The sequence below is a fragment of the Marmota marmota genome, unplaced genomic scaffold (genome assembly GCF_001458135.2).
Source record: "Marmota marmota marmota unplaced genomic scaffold, marMar, whole genome shotgun sequence".
In the NCBI taxonomy this organism is placed as follows: Eukaryota; Metazoa; Chordata; class Mammalia; order Rodentia; family Sciuridae; genus Marmota; species Marmota marmota.
This window is the reverse complement of record NW_025999891.1, coordinates 2,941,981-2,960,793: the sequence shown is the minus strand read 5'-3', so window position 1 is coordinate 2,960,793 and position 18,813 is coordinate 2,941,981. Positions and strand designations below refer to the sequence as shown.

The following is an 18,813-nucleotide window of genomic DNA, read 5'->3' as shown; positions in this document are numbered from 1 at the left end:
GACTGCGGCCTCAGCGAGGGCGGCCCGCGGGGGGTCAGCGGCCGCGACAACAGCCGTGGCCGTGACCTCAACCGCAGCTTCCCGGACCAGTTCAGTAGCGGCGAGCCCCCAGCCCTGGACGAAGTGCCAGAGGTCCGCGCCCTCATGGACTGGATCCGCAGGAACAAGTGAGTGTTGTCCGGCCTCTCTTCCGCATCCACGTGAGCCTTCAAGGGCAAGAGGCTGGTTCTGATACCCAGTAGGCGCTCAAACAATGCTTGCCGGCCTAAGGGAATTGGGATAGTGAGGATGGAGGGCGACACCCTGTAACAGGATCAGCCCAGGCCGCGGAGCCTCCTAGTCCCGCTAATTGTCAAAGAAGCGGTGCCTAGAGGATGTCATTTGTTCAAGGCATGGCTGAAGGGGAGATTCCTTTCTGGCATGCTGCCCCTCTTCTTTCAGGACCATGGAATTATAAGCGTTGGGTAGATGAGACCTTAAGGATAACCTAGGTCAGCTCACTCATTTTATAGATGAATTATCAATATTGTTATCTTGTTTCTAGAAGCATTGTACTAACCACTTTCCGGGACTGCTTTATCCCACTTGATGTTGGCCACAACTTGATGACACAGACACCATTCACATCCTGGTTTTGCATACAGGGGAAATTGAGAGTGAGAATTGGTTAAACTAATTTGCCTAGTGAGGAGTATAACTGGGACTTAGATGCAGGCAATCTGTCTCCTACTCAGTGGTCGTACGAAGGAGGGCAAGAGACTGTAGCCCAGAAATGGTAAATGACAACCATTGATTGTTTGATAGAAACTAATTCTCCGGTTTTTACTTCTGACTCTAAGGAGCTTGGCTGGAGAACTTGCACAGATCTGTGAACTGCCTTTTTTTAGACTGCAAGGGTTTCTGATGTCATTTTTGCACCTTATTATTGGGCCTGGGCAGAATAACCGAATTGTCACACTTTATATAAACCTTGAGTGTTATTAAATATGTGTAGGATTTAAAAAACTTAATAAGTATAAGAATGAGGGTCTCGAGAAATTAGTGTATAACAAGAAAATATTATAAATCTATATGAGATGTTCACCCAGTTAAACTTGACAGAAATTGTACTCACTAGCAAAGTGTGGTTGAGCTGAAATAATATTGACCATCTCAGTGGAAGAAATAGAACTTGAACTGAGTTTGGAGATGTGGGTAGGATTTACATCTGAAAGGAAGGAGAGGCATAGAGGAGGGAACTTATTAAAAATGGAATAGTGTCTGAAGTGAGCATATACTGCTTTGTTTTTCCAAGCATCACTGAATCCCCATATTTGTGCCTTCATAAGGCTTTTTAAGTAGTAGTTAATCTTTCCATCCTGATTTGAAGATTTCTGAATGCCAGGTAAGATAAGGCAGTAATGAATGAGGAAGTTTCTGTGTGGGACTTGGAATAATTTCTTCTACAAGATTTCAGACAGATATAGCGGGCCTAGAAGATTTGTGGGCATTATGACAGCTCCAGATTATTTTTCTTTCACCTTTCATTTTACTCCCTTTAGAAGAGCCCTTGTAGATATTTCACAAACACTTTCTAGGAGGATTTTTTTTTTCTTTTAAAGATGATCACATCATGACCTCTGAACAATTTTTTAAATTTGACTTTGACCTAAACTTATTGTCAAAAGCCATGATGGCCAGGCCCTTTTCGAGGTGATGTATTGACTGTACTGTTTTCATTGCTTAAGTGTTTAAAATACTCTGTCATAACCCTTGCTGGGATTTTTTTTCTCTTCAGTATTAGTTTTGCTGTGACCAAGAATGAAAATTTCCTTTTGGTCTAAGTCACCTTGAGGTTATACTGAAAGCTTTAAGTTTTTAATCTGGGCCCCAAAATTTGCTCTCTTGATATTCTTTCATATCACTAGTATTTAACCATTATGAGTTTTGGTTCAGTATGGTTAGTTCGATGATAAGAGCTTGGGAGGATTTTAAAAACTTGTGTGGGTCATTTGGTATTATATAGAGAGTCATTTTATTCTGTGGCAGTGGACTACCCTAATCATACTGCACTGTTTTTTAAAGCATGTAACTCTGATCAAAAAGAAAAACAGGTGATTATATAAGGTAAAGAGTACATTCATCTGTCTGCAGTCTTCAAAAATTAACTCAAAATGTGTATTTAATGATTAGTCAATAACAAAGGAATTAAAAACGTAAATATACACACACAATTTGAGATTGATGCTTAGATGAATATTAAAAAGAAAGATACAAACAGGTTGTATTTTGTGAAGTAAACATTTTGGGTAATTTCTTTATTTCCTAGTCACTGAATTATATAAGAAATAGATTTTTTTTTGTTATTTTGAATATGTAAAATTTTAAGACTCATTTCTTCCAGTTTAGGAAAGGGAATTTATTTTTATTTTTATTTTTTTACTTTATATACTTTACCCCAAAGGTGTTTTTGTACTATTGATAATTGAGACAAGTATTTTAGAAAATATAAAAGATTTTAATGTCAGAATTGAATAAAGATTTTATAGTTTATTTGATCCCATTTTTAAAATAAGCTGTATATTTTTTTAGTTGTGGATGGACATGATACCTTTATTTTATTTATTTATTTTTATGTGATGCTGAGGATCAAACCCAGTGCCTCACACATGCTAGGCAAGTGCTGTACCACTGAGGTACAACCCCAGCCCAATTCCATATTTTTGACATACTAGATTTCTTTAAGTAAATTTACTTTAAGTAAATTTACTTGTTTAGACTTTAATAGGAGATAGCATATAAATGATATATGATAGCATATAAATGATTTTTGATGGTGCTAGGATTGAACCTCAGGGCCTGTCAAGCACTGTCAAGCACTCTGCCACTGAGCTACACCCATAACCTCATTTTTTTGATGTTTATGAAGATCATTATCATAGTGTTGGGGTGGGTACAGATTATTTTAGGAGGCTTGTGCATATTCATCTACCATTTCCCAAACATTTGTGATTTTTCAGGTATCACATTCTCAGTTTTTTAAGTTATCTATAGCATTGTCTAGTGAACATAAAAATTAATTTAGAAATTAATTTTTTCACATTTATAGACTCTTATTTATAACATATTTAGCAGCTACTTTATTTATGTTTTATTTTTTTGAATTGCTGGGAATTGAACCTGGGGCATCACATAGGCTAGGCAAGCTGTCTACCACTGAGCTACATCCCTATACAATATTGAAGTCAAGTATGAGAAACACTTGAGAGAATTGATTTGAATGGAAACCATAAAATACCTTTCAAATATGATAGGAATTGATCTGACAAAGACTCAAAAGAGTAATCTTTTAGCCATTGTGATCGATGTTACTTTCTGATGAAATCCTGGAATTAGTTCCTAAAAAAAAAAAATAGAATATGGAAGTCTAATTGAATTTTATTGCTCAAGGAGATTGCAAATAATTTATTTCTCTGAAAGTCCTTGGTTATGCCATTTTAAATATATTTCTGAGAAGTGTTTCAAGATATTGAACAAAATGAAAAATAACATTTAGTAGAGAACCTTGGATTTTAAAGTTTAATTAAAAATATGGAAAGTGACATACTTCACTTAGAATGTTCAGGACTTTTTAATTGTTGTTCATAATGTATTCCTAGTGCCTAGAACAGTGTTCAACTCATAGTTAACACTCAAAAAATATTTGTTGCTGAATGGATTGCCTGAACTGAGCCTGCCTTCTAATATAGCTTTCTCAAAGTCCAATGGGGGAAAAAGTATTTAATTGTTTTAGAAATACAAAACAGAATATTTTTTAATACATTAGCTCTATGGGGTTGGAGGGGGGCAGGGGTGAGATTGTTAGTATAGAGTTAGAAAGTTAAAATATGTACTTAGTTTTTATTTCTTTAACATTTAAGAGGGACAATGGAAATGGAAAATACAATGATAATCTGTATGTTAGTGATTCCTTAAACACAATGCTAGATATCTCCAAAGAAATGAACTATTGCTGAACAGGAGCTATAAAGCACTCATTGTGCTAGATGTTCATGTGCATTATATTCCATAGTCTTCATAACAACTTTGGGAAGCAGGTAGCACTAATTACCATTTTACAGATGAGAGGGAATCTAAGGTTTATTGAATTTGGGGCAGAAACTTCTGATAGTGTTACTCTTTAGCCACAGATCTGTGAGACTGAACATTTTTACCATATTTGCTTGACTCCAAAGCTTGTGCTATTACCACTATACCAAATGACATTCTCTGGTGTCTGGAAGAGTGCTAATTATATTAGTCTTAAACTCTTATCTTTTTATAGTCTGTTCTAGTGTTTAATCACAGCATTATTGGCTATATTTTTTTCTTCTGTCATGAATAGATTCTGTCTTAAAAGTAATTTTCATTATTTGGTCTCTTCTGGGATGATGCTGATCATGCTTAAAATAACCTTTGAAATTAGACAAATGATTTAATTTTTTCAAGCATATAGAGAGAAATGTTATATGTTTGTGTGTGTGTGTGTATATATATATATATATATATATATATATATAGAGAGAGAGAGAGAGAGAGAGAGAGAGAGAGGGAGAGGGAGAGAGAGAGAAAATATATATATTTCAACCCTCTGTAGAATTTCTGTAAGTCAATTAATTTCAACCACAGAAAAGGCAGAATAAGAAAATCCAATTTAGAGTACAAGGAGAAAAGTATTTAATATTTACTTGTAATGGTTTGAACAGTTACATAAGGAAAAGACTCATAAACAGAATGTACACATTTTTTTTTTTTACCTGTGGCTTTCACCAGGAAAGAAGTTTTTCAGTGTTTCTATGTCTATAAATTTGATCAGATTAGCCAGGCGCAGTGGCACACACCTGTAATCCTAGCACTCTGGAGGCTGAAGCATGAGGATCAAATGTTGGAAGCCAGCCTCAGCAACTTAGTGAGGCTGTAAACAACAGGGTCTCAAAATATAAAATAATAAGGGTGGGGATGTGGCTCAGTGGTTAAATGCCCCTGTGTTCAATCCCTGGTACCCCACCCCTCAAAATATTTTTGGGCCAGATTATAAGTTGATTCACTTAAAAGCAGAAAATGCGGGGCTATAGATATAGCTCAGTAATAGTACACTTGGCTAGCATGTATAAAGTCTTGGGTTTAATCTCTAACAAAACACATACACATATGCACACAGAAACATTAAGAAAAACTTTTTGGTGGTGGTTTTGTTGTTGTTTTGTTTTCTCCTGAGGACTGAACCAAATGGCATTTAATCACTGAGCCAGATCCTCAGTCCTTTTAAAATTTATAAATTTGAGATAGGGTCTTTCTGAGGTTGACCTTGAACTTGTGATCCTCCTGCCTTATATCTTGAGTAGATAGGATTGCAGGCATGTGTCATCATGCCTGGCAAGAAAAAGCGTTTTTGTTTTTTGTTTTATTTAATCAGCCTTATCTCCAGGTCAATTCTAAAAATGTCCCCATCTCTTGGTGCAATGGAGGATTAGTCTTTGAAAGGCTGTATTATTTTTCTCTGAAAACATCTCGCTACATATTTGGTTGTTTTTTATTTTTCCCGAAACTTCTCAACTGTGACTTCTTTCTTGAAAATGTGAATTTAGTCTAGGTATTTTGTAAAACTGGAGCAAAACAAAACTCATGTTTTAAACTAGACTCCCTATCCTTAAAACTCTGGACAGTAAATATACAAAGCATAACCTAACTCATGTATTCAACAAGTATTATTTATACAGCCACATTTTTCTATGAAGTTAACACATTATGAAATGTAAATATGAGATTGAACTATATGAAATTGTCATTTTTATAGGTTTTAAAAAAGGTTGAATATTGGAAAAGTCACATAGTTCAGCCCATTACATGTATTTGGAATTCCTTAAATAAGACATTTCCTGAAACATTAGTTAATGCTGTGTTATTCAACTACTTTTTCAATGATGGAAAATTCTTTAAAGTTACTTGTGGTTAACCTGAAACTGTTTGAAATTTTAAGTTGATGATACTTTCTTTCCATTTTTTTTTTGTTGTTGTTGCTATTAGTAGTGGTTCCCTTATAACAGCTGATAGAGCTGTCTTCTGGTCCCCAAGAGAGATATTTCAATTTGTTTATGGGTCTGAGGGATATAGCTCAGTGTTAGTGTTTGCTTAGTATGCAGGAGGCCCTGGGTTTAATCCCCAGCAACACACAAACACACACAAAGATGAGTTCATTTATGAATGATATTGTGGAACTTTTAAATGCATTGTGTTTTCTATGTCTTTTATTCATTTATTTTTTTTTTTAGTGATACATGATTTGGTTGTGTTTTCAAAGGTTTGTGCTTTCTGGAAATCTGCATGGTGGCTCAGTGGTAGCAAGCTATCCTTTTGATGATTCTCCAGAGCATAAAGCAACGGGAATCTATAGCAAAACCTCAGATGATGAAGTCTTTAAATACCTGGCAAAAGCGTATGCTTCAAATCACCCCATAATGAAAACTGGTGAGCCTCATTGTCCAGGAGATGAAGATGAGACTTTCAAAGATGGAATCACAAATGGTGCACATTGGTATGATGTGGAAGGTATGCAAAACACGGAATTTGCTGTATTTCCCCCTGCTTATTTAGCTTTCTTTAGTGTAGTTAAGAAAGGAAACTTTGTGGAATTCTAATTTTTTAAAATTTTATTTCTTTTTATATTGATAATTTCAAACCCATAATAAAATTGAAAGACTACCTATAGAAGTCTTTATATATGAGCACCTATATATCCTTTATTTAAATTCACCCACTGTTATCTTTTCTGCTATATGCTTTGCCTCCTCACCTCCACACATATCCACACCCTCCCCTCTACATACACATATAATCTTTTGCCAATCCATCCAAAAATAGGTTGTAGTTTTCATGACACTTTACCTGTAAGTTCCATTGCATGTTTCCCAAGTACAGTCCTCTATAGAATTATATACCATTACCATAACCAGTAATTCAATACTACCATCCTACATGCTGTCCATAATTCAAATTTTACTTATTATCCCCAAAATACCCTTTGTAGCTCCTTTTTTCTAGATCTAGGATCCAGTCAAGGTTCAGGAATTGGCATTTGTTTGTTGTGAAGAGTCCAGACCAGTTGTCCTATGGAACATTGCCTATTCTGGATTTGTCATTTTTTTCATGTTAAAATTCAGGCCCAATTTTCTAGCACAATCATTATATAGACCATATCACATCACATCAGGAGACACATAAAAGCAGCTAAAAGTGACTATGTTGGACAGCTTAATTAGTATGATAACCATTAATGAGATCTTTCCATTTTATATAAAGACACATTTTCCTTGTCTATTTTAAGCTGTAGGGTGGTCATGGAATTATTCTATTTGTTTTTTTTTTCTTTAATTATGATAAAATTTGCCATTTTATCCCTTTTTTTTTTTTTTTTGCTACTGGGGATTGAACCCGGGGTGTTTTACCCTTGAGCTACATTCTCAGCCTTTTTTATTTTTTTAATTTTTTCTTTTTAAAGTTTTTTTTTTTTTTTTTTTTTGAGAGAGAGAGAGAGAGAGAATAGAATAGAATTTTAATATTTATTTTTTAGTTTTCAGCGGACACAACATCTTTGTTTGTATGTGGTGCTGAGGATCGAACCCGGGCCGTACGCATGCCAGGCGAGCCCGCTACCGCTTGAGCCACATCCCCAGCCCTTTATTTTATTTTTTATTTTGAGTCAGGGTCTTACTGAGTTGCCGAGGGCCTCAGTAAATTGCTGATGCTGGTCTCAAACTTGGAATTCTCTTGCCTCAGCCTCCCAAGTGGCTGAAATTACAGTTGTGAGCCACTGTGCCTGGCTTAGCCATTTTAAAATGTAGAATTAATGGTATTAATTGTATTCACTTCCATTTTCCATCACCACAGTCTATCTCCAAGCTTTTTTATTATGTTAAACTCTGAAATTGTTAAATAATAATTCCCATTCCCTTCAACCCTGTAGCCACTGAGAACCTCTAATTTATTGTTTATCTCTGTGAACTTGCCTATTCTAGATATTTCACATAACTGGAATCTTACAATATTTGTTTGTTTCTACCTAGTTTATTTCACTTAGCATAGTGTTCTTAGGTTTTTACAATATTTGTTTGTTTGTTTCTACCTAGTTTATTTCACTTAGCATAGTGTTCTTAGGTTCATCTATTTTGTAACATGTTTCAGCACTTTATTTTTTTTTATGGTTTGTATTCCTTGAATGTATAAAACACATTTTGTTCATCTGTTGATTGGCACTGGGTTGTTTACAACTTGCTGGTGGTGAATAATGCAATAATGAACATTGTTGTACAAGTATCCAAGTCCTCAGCTTGTCTTCAATTATTTTGGGTATGTAGCTAGAAGTGGAATTGCTAGATCATATAGTAATTCTATGTTTAGCTTTAAAGAAACTGCCAAACTTTACCATACTGGCTATACTATTTATATGCATTCCTACCAGCAACATGCAAAGGTTTCAATTATCATGGAATGCTATTTTAAAAGAATTGTTAAAGTGAGCTTGAATTGTTTACCTGTTCTTTTAAATGTCATGAGAATGGTTATTGCTCTTTTAAAAATTTGGCAGACTTTGAAGAATAACTTTGTTTTTGTGCACAAACTTAGATTTTTAAGAATAAGCAAGAAGGAATAAGTCAACCCATGGAAATGTCATCAGTATAAATATTTTCTCTTAGAATCTGCTCATGGTGAAATGCCTTTGGGCTTTCTTATCTTTTTATTGATGGTCACTTTATAAAGTGTCTCATGATGTGTCTCTTAATTTATCTTTATTTAAGCCTTTTAAATTGATTTCTGACTTTTTATGTCAAGCCACAGACACCCAAAATGAGTCCTAAATTTAGAGACTTAATATCTCTGTAGAGTTTTCCGATCTCCCTATAGTTTGCATCTGTGTTTCTACAATAAGCATCTATAGATGTTTGAAATATTTAGAAGCCAAACAGTTAGAGGTGATTTTGAAAACCATCTATTAAAAAGAAAGCTCTTTTTTTTAATAGATAAGGGACATATTTCAATGTGTAATCCTTATGTCAATCTTTAGTAGGTTTACATTTAATAAAATCTAATTTTGTGAACTGGTGATTTTGTGAGTTAGATTAATTTGGGATGATGTTACTTAAAATAATGGATTGAAGAATAATTTACTTGCCCTTTTTGGAAAAAGTTCTAAAAGGTTAGAAAGCAATTCCTAATTGACAATTGAAGAATGTAAGTCTATGTTATACTATTTCAAAAACAAATATCCTGCCTTCACCGAACTGTGATATTAAGATCAGAGATTATTTAGTTATTTAGTTACTAGATTTTTCTAACAACTGAAGAAGTTAAGTTTTGTTGCTGCTATTGTTATTGTTTTTATGCTTCAACGTTTCTCTTTAGCTGAATGGTCAGACATGTTTTATGTTATTTCTACAACAGCTGCTCTTTCTACCTTAGCAAATTTCAAGCAGATTCTCCTTGAGGAGGAGGCTGTGATGGTTTCAGTCATTTCAACAGGGCAAATTCATTTTGTTTATCTTATGCAGGACTGCAGTGAGTAAGATGCTGTGAAACCTTGTGACTTGGCATGTATTCAAACCCTGATGTCCTGGAGTGATTTTACTGATACTCTGTGTGATGTATTTAGGAATTATAGCTCAAAGAAGTATATGTAGGCCTTTAAAGCTGAAAGGAAATATATTGATCTAGTCCAATCCTTTTGCTTTATAGAAATTCAAGACCTGAGAGAGGGAATGACTTATGCAATGTAATTTTTTTTATTTAGCAAACATTTACTGCAAACATTCCTGCCACATTACCTGCCACAATCCATATGCTGTACTAGATGATGGGGACATAGTGGAGCAAACCAGAAATAGTTCCTGCCTGTGAGAATCAGATAGTGTATAACTTGGGTGGAACGTAGGGTGATTGGCCTCTACTACTTTACCTTCATTGCCAGGGTTGACTCAGCATATCTAGCTGCCTATGTAGGAGGTCCCTGCTTCTTTCAACATGCCTTTCAAACCTTCAAGATTCATGTAGGGAATGATTATCCTTAGAAGGCCTGTGAATAGTAATGCTTACCTGCTAAAGCCTCATTACTCTGAGAGCCTAAAAAGGACTTGTTCATGGAGGAGGGCACCTTCTTTTTTTTTTTTTTTTTAATTTTTTTTTCTTAAAGCACAGTGTGTTAAGTTGAATGCTTTTTGCCTACCTTTTTTTTCCCCTGTGGTACTGGAAGTTGAATCCACTCTCTACTACTGAGCCGTATCCCCAGTTCTTTCTTTCTTTTTTATTTTTAATTTTGAGACAAGGTCTCACTAAGTGACCAAGGCTGGCCTTGAACCTGAGATCCTTCTATACCTCAGTTTCCTGAGTTGCTAGAATTACAGAGATGTAATTGCATCACACCCAGCTCAGAGTTTTATTTTCAGTAATGATCTATAGCATGAAATAACTTTAGTTTTTTGTGTACATTTCATATATGTGTGTACATAAAACAATTCTATGAAATAATACTTTTCAAATATTTTTAAAGATGTTTTTGGTTTGTAGATAGACACAATACCTTTATTTATGTATTTATTTATTTTTATGTGGTGCTGAGGATCAAACCCAGAAGATCGAACCCAGTGCCTCATACGTGTTAAGCAAGTGCTCTACCATTGATTCACAACCACAACATTATAAATATATTTCACTATTATTTCTTCTATCCTATCCTATTCTGTTTGTTTGTTTATTTTGGCACCAGGGATTGAATCCAAGGGCACTTATCCCTGAGCCATATCTCCAATCCTTTTTATTTTTTATTTAGACACAGGGTCTCACTAAGTTGTTTAGGGCTTTTCTAAATTGCTGAGGCTAGCCTCAAACTTGTAATCCTTCTATCTCAGCCTCCTGAGTGGCTGGGATTACAGGCATGTGCTACCATTCCTGGCCCATTTCATTTAAAAAAAATTTTTATTTTTTAGCTGTAGTTGGACACAACATCTTTATTTTATTTATTTATTTTTATGTGGTTCTGAGGATCGAACCCAGGGCCTCACACATGCCATCCGAGTGCTCTACTGCTGAGCCACAATCCCAGTACCTCCATTTCATTTTTTTTTAAGAGAGAGAGAGAGAGAGAGAGAGAATTTTTTAATATTTATTTTTTAGTTTTCGGCAGACACAACATCTTTGTATGTGGTGCTGAGGATCGAACCCGGGCTGCACGCATGCCAGGCGAGCACGCTACCACTTGAGCCACATCTCCAGCCCCACCCCCATTTCATTTTTTTTCCCCATTCATTTTAAAAAAATATTTTTTAGTTGTAGATGGACACGATACCTTTAATTATTTATTTTTATGTGGTGCTAAGGATCGAACCCAGTGTCTCACCCATGCTAGGTGAGTGCTCTACCACTAAGCCACAATCCTAGCCCTCCCATTTCATTTTTTAAAAAATATTTTTTAGTTGTAGATGGACACAATACCTTTAGTTATTTATCTTTATGTGTTGCTAATGATTGAACCCAGTGTCTCACCCGTGCTAGGTGAGTGCTCTACCAAGCCACAACCCCAGCCCCTTCATTTCATTTTTTAAAAAGTAAGTAACTTACCAGTTGTCACAAGTCAATTATATATTTCACTAATGGGTTATGACCTACAGTTTGGAAGAAAACCCTGTTTTTCATCATCATATGGTAGAATTGATTTATTTATAAATTCTAAGTAGGAACAAAACACCTTGCACATTGCATTTCAAAATACTTATTACTTGGGGGTTTTCTTTTGCCCTGACTTGTTTGTATGTCTCAGTCATTTCCAGTGCAGACTGAGCCTGTTTTCCCTCCCTATAATTTGAATAAGTATTGAGATAGGAAATTAGAAATATAATTGTCAGCTTTCCCTGTTGCTCATGTGTATATTCATACTATGATTAGATAGGATAGCTGCCATAATGCCTTATATTTGTGTTTTGGTTTGTTTATTTATTTAATTTTAAGCCACTTCTGACTTGGGGACTAAAGTTTTTCAAACTGGTAATTGTGATTTTTCTTTTTTTCTCTTCCGGAAGAAGAAAATATTCTGTGAATGAATCAAACTTTTCCCTCTCCTTTTATACTCTGGGCAGAGTTATAAACTGTGACTACATAGCATATGATGTGCCTAGTTCATTTTTTTGTGTGTGTGAATATGAATACCTTTGATCATGTGGGCAACCATTCTTTCTCTACAGTGGAGGTCAGACTGAGCAGCACGAATGTACTCTAAATATTGAGATCACTTGACTGGGAGTAGGTGGCTGCTGGAAAGGAAAGAACATGGGGAAAATAATTACCAGTTTTCAATAGCATAACAAGTAGATCTGTCCAAGAATGGACCAACAAACTTATCTAGAGGAGTGTTTTCTGTGTCATTGAATAGGGCATTATATGTTAACCCATATGACACCAGAAAATTGGAATCTAAAACAAAGGAAAAATCCAAAGAACAAACCCCAGAGTACCTTATATTAATAAGTAGACAAATTCATAAGTATAGTAGGGAATTTAAGTTGTACTTCTCTCAGTAACTGTTAGATCATAAAGACATACATGAATAAGACCACAGTGGAGGCGCTGGGTGTATGACGCATGCCTGCAATCTCAGTGGCCTGGGAGACTGAGGCAGGAGAGTATGAAGTTCAAGATCAGTCTCAGCAACCTAGCCAGGCCCTAAGCAACTTAGCGATATACTGCCTCAAAAATAAATAAATAAATAAATAAAAGGGACTAGGGATGTGGCTTATTGGCCAAGCACCCTTGGGCTCAATCCCTTGTACCAAACAAAACAAAACAAATCAAACAAACAAAAAACACAGTGGATTTGAAAAACCATAGTAAACCACATAAATAAACCAATTTGACCTAATGAACATACATAGAAAGAATCTAATTTTCCTGCAGTCTCTTTACTAATCTCAGGTATAGATGACTAAGTAATTTACCAGTTGCCATGTTTATGGAAGATGTGTCTGGTTGTATTAAGTGCTTGTGTTATTTTGTTTTTTAAAAATTATGTATTAAAAGCAAAACAACAAACATAAAAACTTAAAGGGTTCTTATATCTTTGTTGGTTTTACATTTTGATAGGATCAAGTCTAAACTTGAATAGATTCTGATCAACCTATATTTCTAGTCTCATCTTCTACCTCTCTGCACTGCTGAACTACTTTCCCTTCCTCAAAAGTGAACCTTCACACATTAGGCTGTTCTGTCTAGAATGGTTTCCTTCAGTTTACCTGTAAATCCTCTGAAACCTCCCTTGTAATAGTAAGTGTCATTCCCCTACCCACCTAGAGTTTTTTTTTTTTTTTTTATCTCAGCAATATAATGCTTATCCAGCTTATGTTAATAGTTTCTTTGTGTCTCATGTGTGAATTCTTTGATAATAAGGACAGGGTGTGCTATTCATTTTTGGAGTTATCTTTGTGTAAAATGGAAGGGACAGTCCTAGAGGAAGGGAGACTAGGGAGGTTTTTACTGTTATTTGGATTGAGGCCTCTTTAGGAGATAATAAGGGGTTTATCTAGAGGGATGCACGGGAATGAAGAAGGAATATGTTTGAGAAGAATTGCATAATTGACCTCTGATTAAATGGTAATACAGAATGTCAAGGAGAGAAAGGACCCAAAGAGATGACTTTGAGGATTTTGAGTCTGAATAAATGAGAATAATGATAGAAAAAGTTATTTAAAGGATTGTCTCTTTCTCCTTCTCTCTCAGTCTCTGTCTGACTTTCTGAGAAGAGTTGAAATTAGAGGTGGTACTTGATGTTCTGGTCACAAGTACCCAAAAGGCAGTTAGGAAATAGATTCTGAGATTTAGGAGTTTGTTTTGTTTTGCTATTGGGGATTGAGCTGAGGAGCACTCTGTAACTGAGTTGCATCCCCAGCCCTTTTTATTTTTTTGTTTTGAGATAAGGTTTTACTAAATTGCTTAGGGCTACATTAAATTGCTGAGGCTAGCCTTGAATTTGCAGTCCTGCTTGTAAGCCTCCTGAGTTGCTAGGATTATAGGTATGGGCCACCACGTCTGGCAGATTAAAGAGTTTTGAGACATTTGGAAAGCATATGTCAGAATACAGGATTTTGAAAAATGATTTGATATTGTTTCCTGGCATAATTGCTTGGAGGCAGAAATTCAACTAATACATATGTATAAATGAACAGATGGGTGCTTTTTCACCTCCAAAGTGAATTTTAGGATGTACCAGGATGCTTTCTTTAAGGAATGCTGACAATTCAGATACTAATTATCAGCCTGTTCATGTGTGAGTACAACTGATAATCAAATGTACAGTGCTTTTGGTCTTAGCTGATCTTGTACATTGAAGAGTTGATTGGATCTCTTCTTCCTATTTTGTTCTTTTTTTAAAGGAGAGTTTCCTAATCTAAAAGGAAGGCAAAAAGGGTAAACCATAATTCAACAGAATATTTGCTTCTACTTGAGTCATGAGTTTGCTTTAGTAAACTGAAGTATAACCTAATATAAAATCTGACCTTTAGGAGCATTGCACTAGTGTACTTTGTAATGTGATAATAAGACCATGTGAAGATTGAGAGCCAAATACTGCTATTTAGGGTTTGGCCCTTAAATCTTTACAACTATGTCTATAAATTAGATGTACTCTTCCCCCCTTTTTTCTCTTTAACTCAGGTGATAGAGAATGGGAGAATATTTTTAAAAAGAGGGAAATGCAGTTCAAAGATCTCTGAGAGAAGGTGTTGACCAAGTTGGAACTAAAAACAGAGGCAGGACTGTTTAGCTCTGTAGAATCATATCACTAGCAAATATATATCTAGTGGGAGTGGTGAAGGAAATAGATTTTCAGAAGATTAGTTGCTCAGAATGTAAAGACCAAGTTCAGGTAAGGTTTGGTCAACCTAAATTTAAAGATTAGGGATTTGGGGAATTTTTAAAGGACAACCTTTGTTTTCCATTCATTTGGCTCAGATTTTTCCATTTAAAATTTTTTATGAGCATCATGCCATCAACTTGTGAGAACTCTTAGGGAGTGCAAAATTATCACTTAATAACTCACCTATTTTCTGTAAAAATATTAAAAGCAGTCAGAATTAATTGTGAGAATTTCTCACTATCCTTTGAACTAATAAATAGTCTTTCCTTATCTGCAGTTTTACTTTCTAAGGTTTCAGTTAAAACTACTGAAGTCTCCCTTTATCTATAGGGTTTATGTTTCAAGAATCCCAGTTTTCAACCATGGCCTGAAAATTTAAGTGAAAAATTCCAGACACAAACAGCTCATAGGCTTCGAATTGTTCTGAGCAGCATGATGAAATTTCCAGTATCCTGCTGTCTTACTGAAACATGAATCTTCTCTTTGTCCACCATATCCATGCTGTATATGTCACTTGCCCTTTAGTCTCTTATATATCAGATGACTGTTGAGATATGGCAGTGCTTGACTTCTGGTCACCCTTACATAGTAGCCTAATGCTGTATCACACTATCACATGAAGAAAGAGGGCAGGGAGTACATTACTATATTTTGAAATAGAGACCAAATTCATATAACTTACAATATGCTGTTACTTATTCTATTTTATTACTAGTTATTGTTGATCACTTACTGTGTCTAGTTTAGAAATCAAACTTTATCATAGGTACATATGTACAGGAATAAACATAGTATATATAGAGTTTGGTCCTATCTTTGGTTTAAGGCATTCATTGGGGTTCTTAAAACATCCCACATGGATACGAGGGGTCTACTATAGTTTTTTTTTTTCCTACTATAGCTCTAAATTTAAATATAAATTGGAAATTGTCTCTCTATATTCCTGTATTCTAAAATTATTTTCCTATTTTAAAAAATTGTAGTTTTCCTGTAAAAGGTAATAAATTTCCTAAATAATATAGTTTAATATTTAATATTTGGCCATATGTGTTTTATGTCTAACAATGAAACATTGACTATTTTTTTTTTCCCATTGGCTTTATGCTTGAGGCAGAAGAGCAAATTGTTTGTTTGGGAGAAGGAGACTAGTTAGTTTGGATAGCTTTAAGGCTGTTCATTTCCAGATCTTCAGTTTCTGTTTCTAATCTTTCCTAACTTTGGTCTGCCTGGGAGATTCTGTCTCATATCCTTTTCTCCTACTTGACTGAAAACTGGCATATTTTTCTATCATCTGAATCACATTGTGTTACATTGCCTTGGAGTTTTCATACTTTTGGGGCAGCATGACAGAAGGAACAATTTGGTGATTTTTAAAATAGTATCATCCCAGGGTCTTATAAGTTCTTATAAGTTAATTTTTTTTATTAAAAGATATTTTCATCTGGGTGCTTCAAAGTACAGGATAAGGAAACATTACACCTGTGTTGTGAATGAATTGAAGGCTTTGCTTGTTCATTTTCAGCTTCTTTGCTTACCAAGGGAGGCCTGATTTTGCTCATTTGTTTTGAGAATGTGTTTAAATAAAAACAAATTTAAAAAATTGCTGATGCATATATAAAATATATTTTTAGTAATTATTTCTTGTTATGCTTATTATTTATAAAAATTATAATAAAACCATGCTTTTTTGATAAATTATGTGCCAGTGGTTATTGTAATAATACAATCTGGAAGACAGAAATGTAATACTAGGTCATTATGATCATTGGAGATAAGAAAAATATAAATGTACATACATAATTATTATAGATTGGAACATTTGTAGAATGGCTAAAGCATGCAGGTATATCACATTCAAATTAAAATCTGCTGGAGGAAGTGACATGGGAAAAATTCAAAGAAGAAAAGGGAAGTTGTAAAATTTCTACTGTAAAGAAGAGGTGTGTTCATGTACTTTTTATGAAGACAATTCTAGGAATCAAATCTCCGTGATGCTTTCATTTATTTGGAGGCATTTAAAGTAATGTAAAGGTTTTAGTTAAAATTTTGTTTAGTGTACAGGATATTACTTTGTTTAGAATTCTTTGAACTTAAAAATGAAAACTTAAAAATTTGTGAGGTAGGCTGGGTACAGCTCAGTGGTACAGCATTTGCCTAGTATTCATAAGACCCTGGTTTTCATCCTCAGCAACACACACATACACACACACACACACAATGTTGCATAATTTTTTAGTTATTTTAGTGTGAATAAGTTGAAGATCACTGGTTTAGGAAGCTTTGAGAGACTGATAGGTAATAGAAGCTTGCTTATTTATGATTGTTAATAAATAGGATAAATAGCAGATCCTTTATACTACTATTAAGGTGTTATATTATTTTGCTGTAACTGAGTGTCTTGCTCCCCAAATAAAAATTTTTCTTTGACTGGTTAAAGATATTGTGAAATCTGACTTTTCTCCTTTATTTTAAACCAAATGAAATATCATCCTAAATAAATGCATTAACTGAATCTGGCAATAGCTACAACTGTGAGTAATGTAATATCTACTTACAGATCAGTGAGGATTGCTTTTTGTGGACAGGTTTTGTATTGAAAAAATCAAGACAACAGATCTGAACCAGCTACTTAGTAAGATTACTTATGATTACTTATTATTAAGTCTTTGACATTTAATATGGAAAAATAGTGTTAAGTTTAACAAAGATGGCAAATAATTCCTACTTGTGGTATATCACAAAAAAATTCTTAAATTATTCATAACTCAGACAGTTAATGTCCCCATTTGTTTCCAGGTTTCTTTCTTTTTTGGTACCAGGAATTAAACCCAGGGCTGCTTAATCACTGAGCCACATCCCAGGCCCTTTTTAATATTTTATTTAGAGACAGGATCTCACTGAGTTGCTTAGCGCCTTGCTTTTGCTGAGGCTGGCTTTGAACTCGCAATCATCCTGCCTCAGCCTCCCAAGCTGCTGGGATTACAGGTATGTGCCACCATGCCTTGCTGTGGTCTGTCTTGGTAAATTTTCCTTTGTGGGGGAGGGAGTAACTGGGTACCCAGGGGTGCTTAGCCACTGAGCCACATCCCCAGCCCTTTTTATTTTCTTTCTTTTTAAAATTGGTTCTTTTTAGTAGAACCCATTTTGACATAATTATGAAAGCATGGAATGTATTTTGTTCTAATTCAGTCCCCAGTACCTTTTTATTTAAAATTTTAATTTAATGTTTTTTGATACTGGGGATTTAGCCCAGAGGTGCTTGACCACTGAGATACATCCCCAGTCCTTTTCATTTTTTATTTTGAGACAAGGTCTCACTAACTTGCTGAGCACCTCACTAAGTTGCTGAGCCGGCCTCAGAATTGCAAAACTCCTACCTCAGCCTCCAGAGTTGATAGGATTATAGGCATTCACCACCATGCCTGGCTTGATGAATGTTTCATATGTACTTGAAAGCATGTGTATTTCACTGTTGATGGAGGGAGTATGGTATAAATATCACCTAGATCTAGTTAGTTGATGGTATTACTGAAATCTCTAGCTTTTGCTCAATTTTTGCCTACTTGTTCTGTTGAGGAGAAGTGTGCAACTGCAATTGTGGATTTGCCCATTTTTTTCATGTATTTTGAAGTTCTGTTGTTGGGGCCATACACATTTAGGATTATGTTATCTTGCAGAATTGACTGTTTCATCCGTTTGTAAAGCCTGTCTCTCTTTGTCCTTGGCAATTTTCCTTGCTCTGAAGTCTATGGTATCTGATAGAAATATATCTATACTATTATATTTAAAATAAGTTTCATATAGATGGTGTACAATTAGATCTTGTTTTTAATTCAGTTTGACAATTTCTGTCTTTTAGTTGCTATACTTTTGCCATTTACGTTGAATATACTTATTGATAGGTT

General features: G+C 34.9%; 1 protein-coding gene across 1 annotated transcript in view; it reads left to right on the top strand.

Moving 5' to 3' along the window:
* The window catches only part of Cpd (carboxypeptidase D), a 71,611-nt gene that overhangs the window by 406 nt on the left and 52,392 nt on the right, over positions 1–18,813 (top strand). The window contains 2 exon segments of the mRNA XM_048792705.1: positions 4–167; positions 6,320–6,567. Of these exon segments, the coding sequence (XP_048648662.1) occupies positions 4–167; positions 6,320–6,567 (412 nt within the window).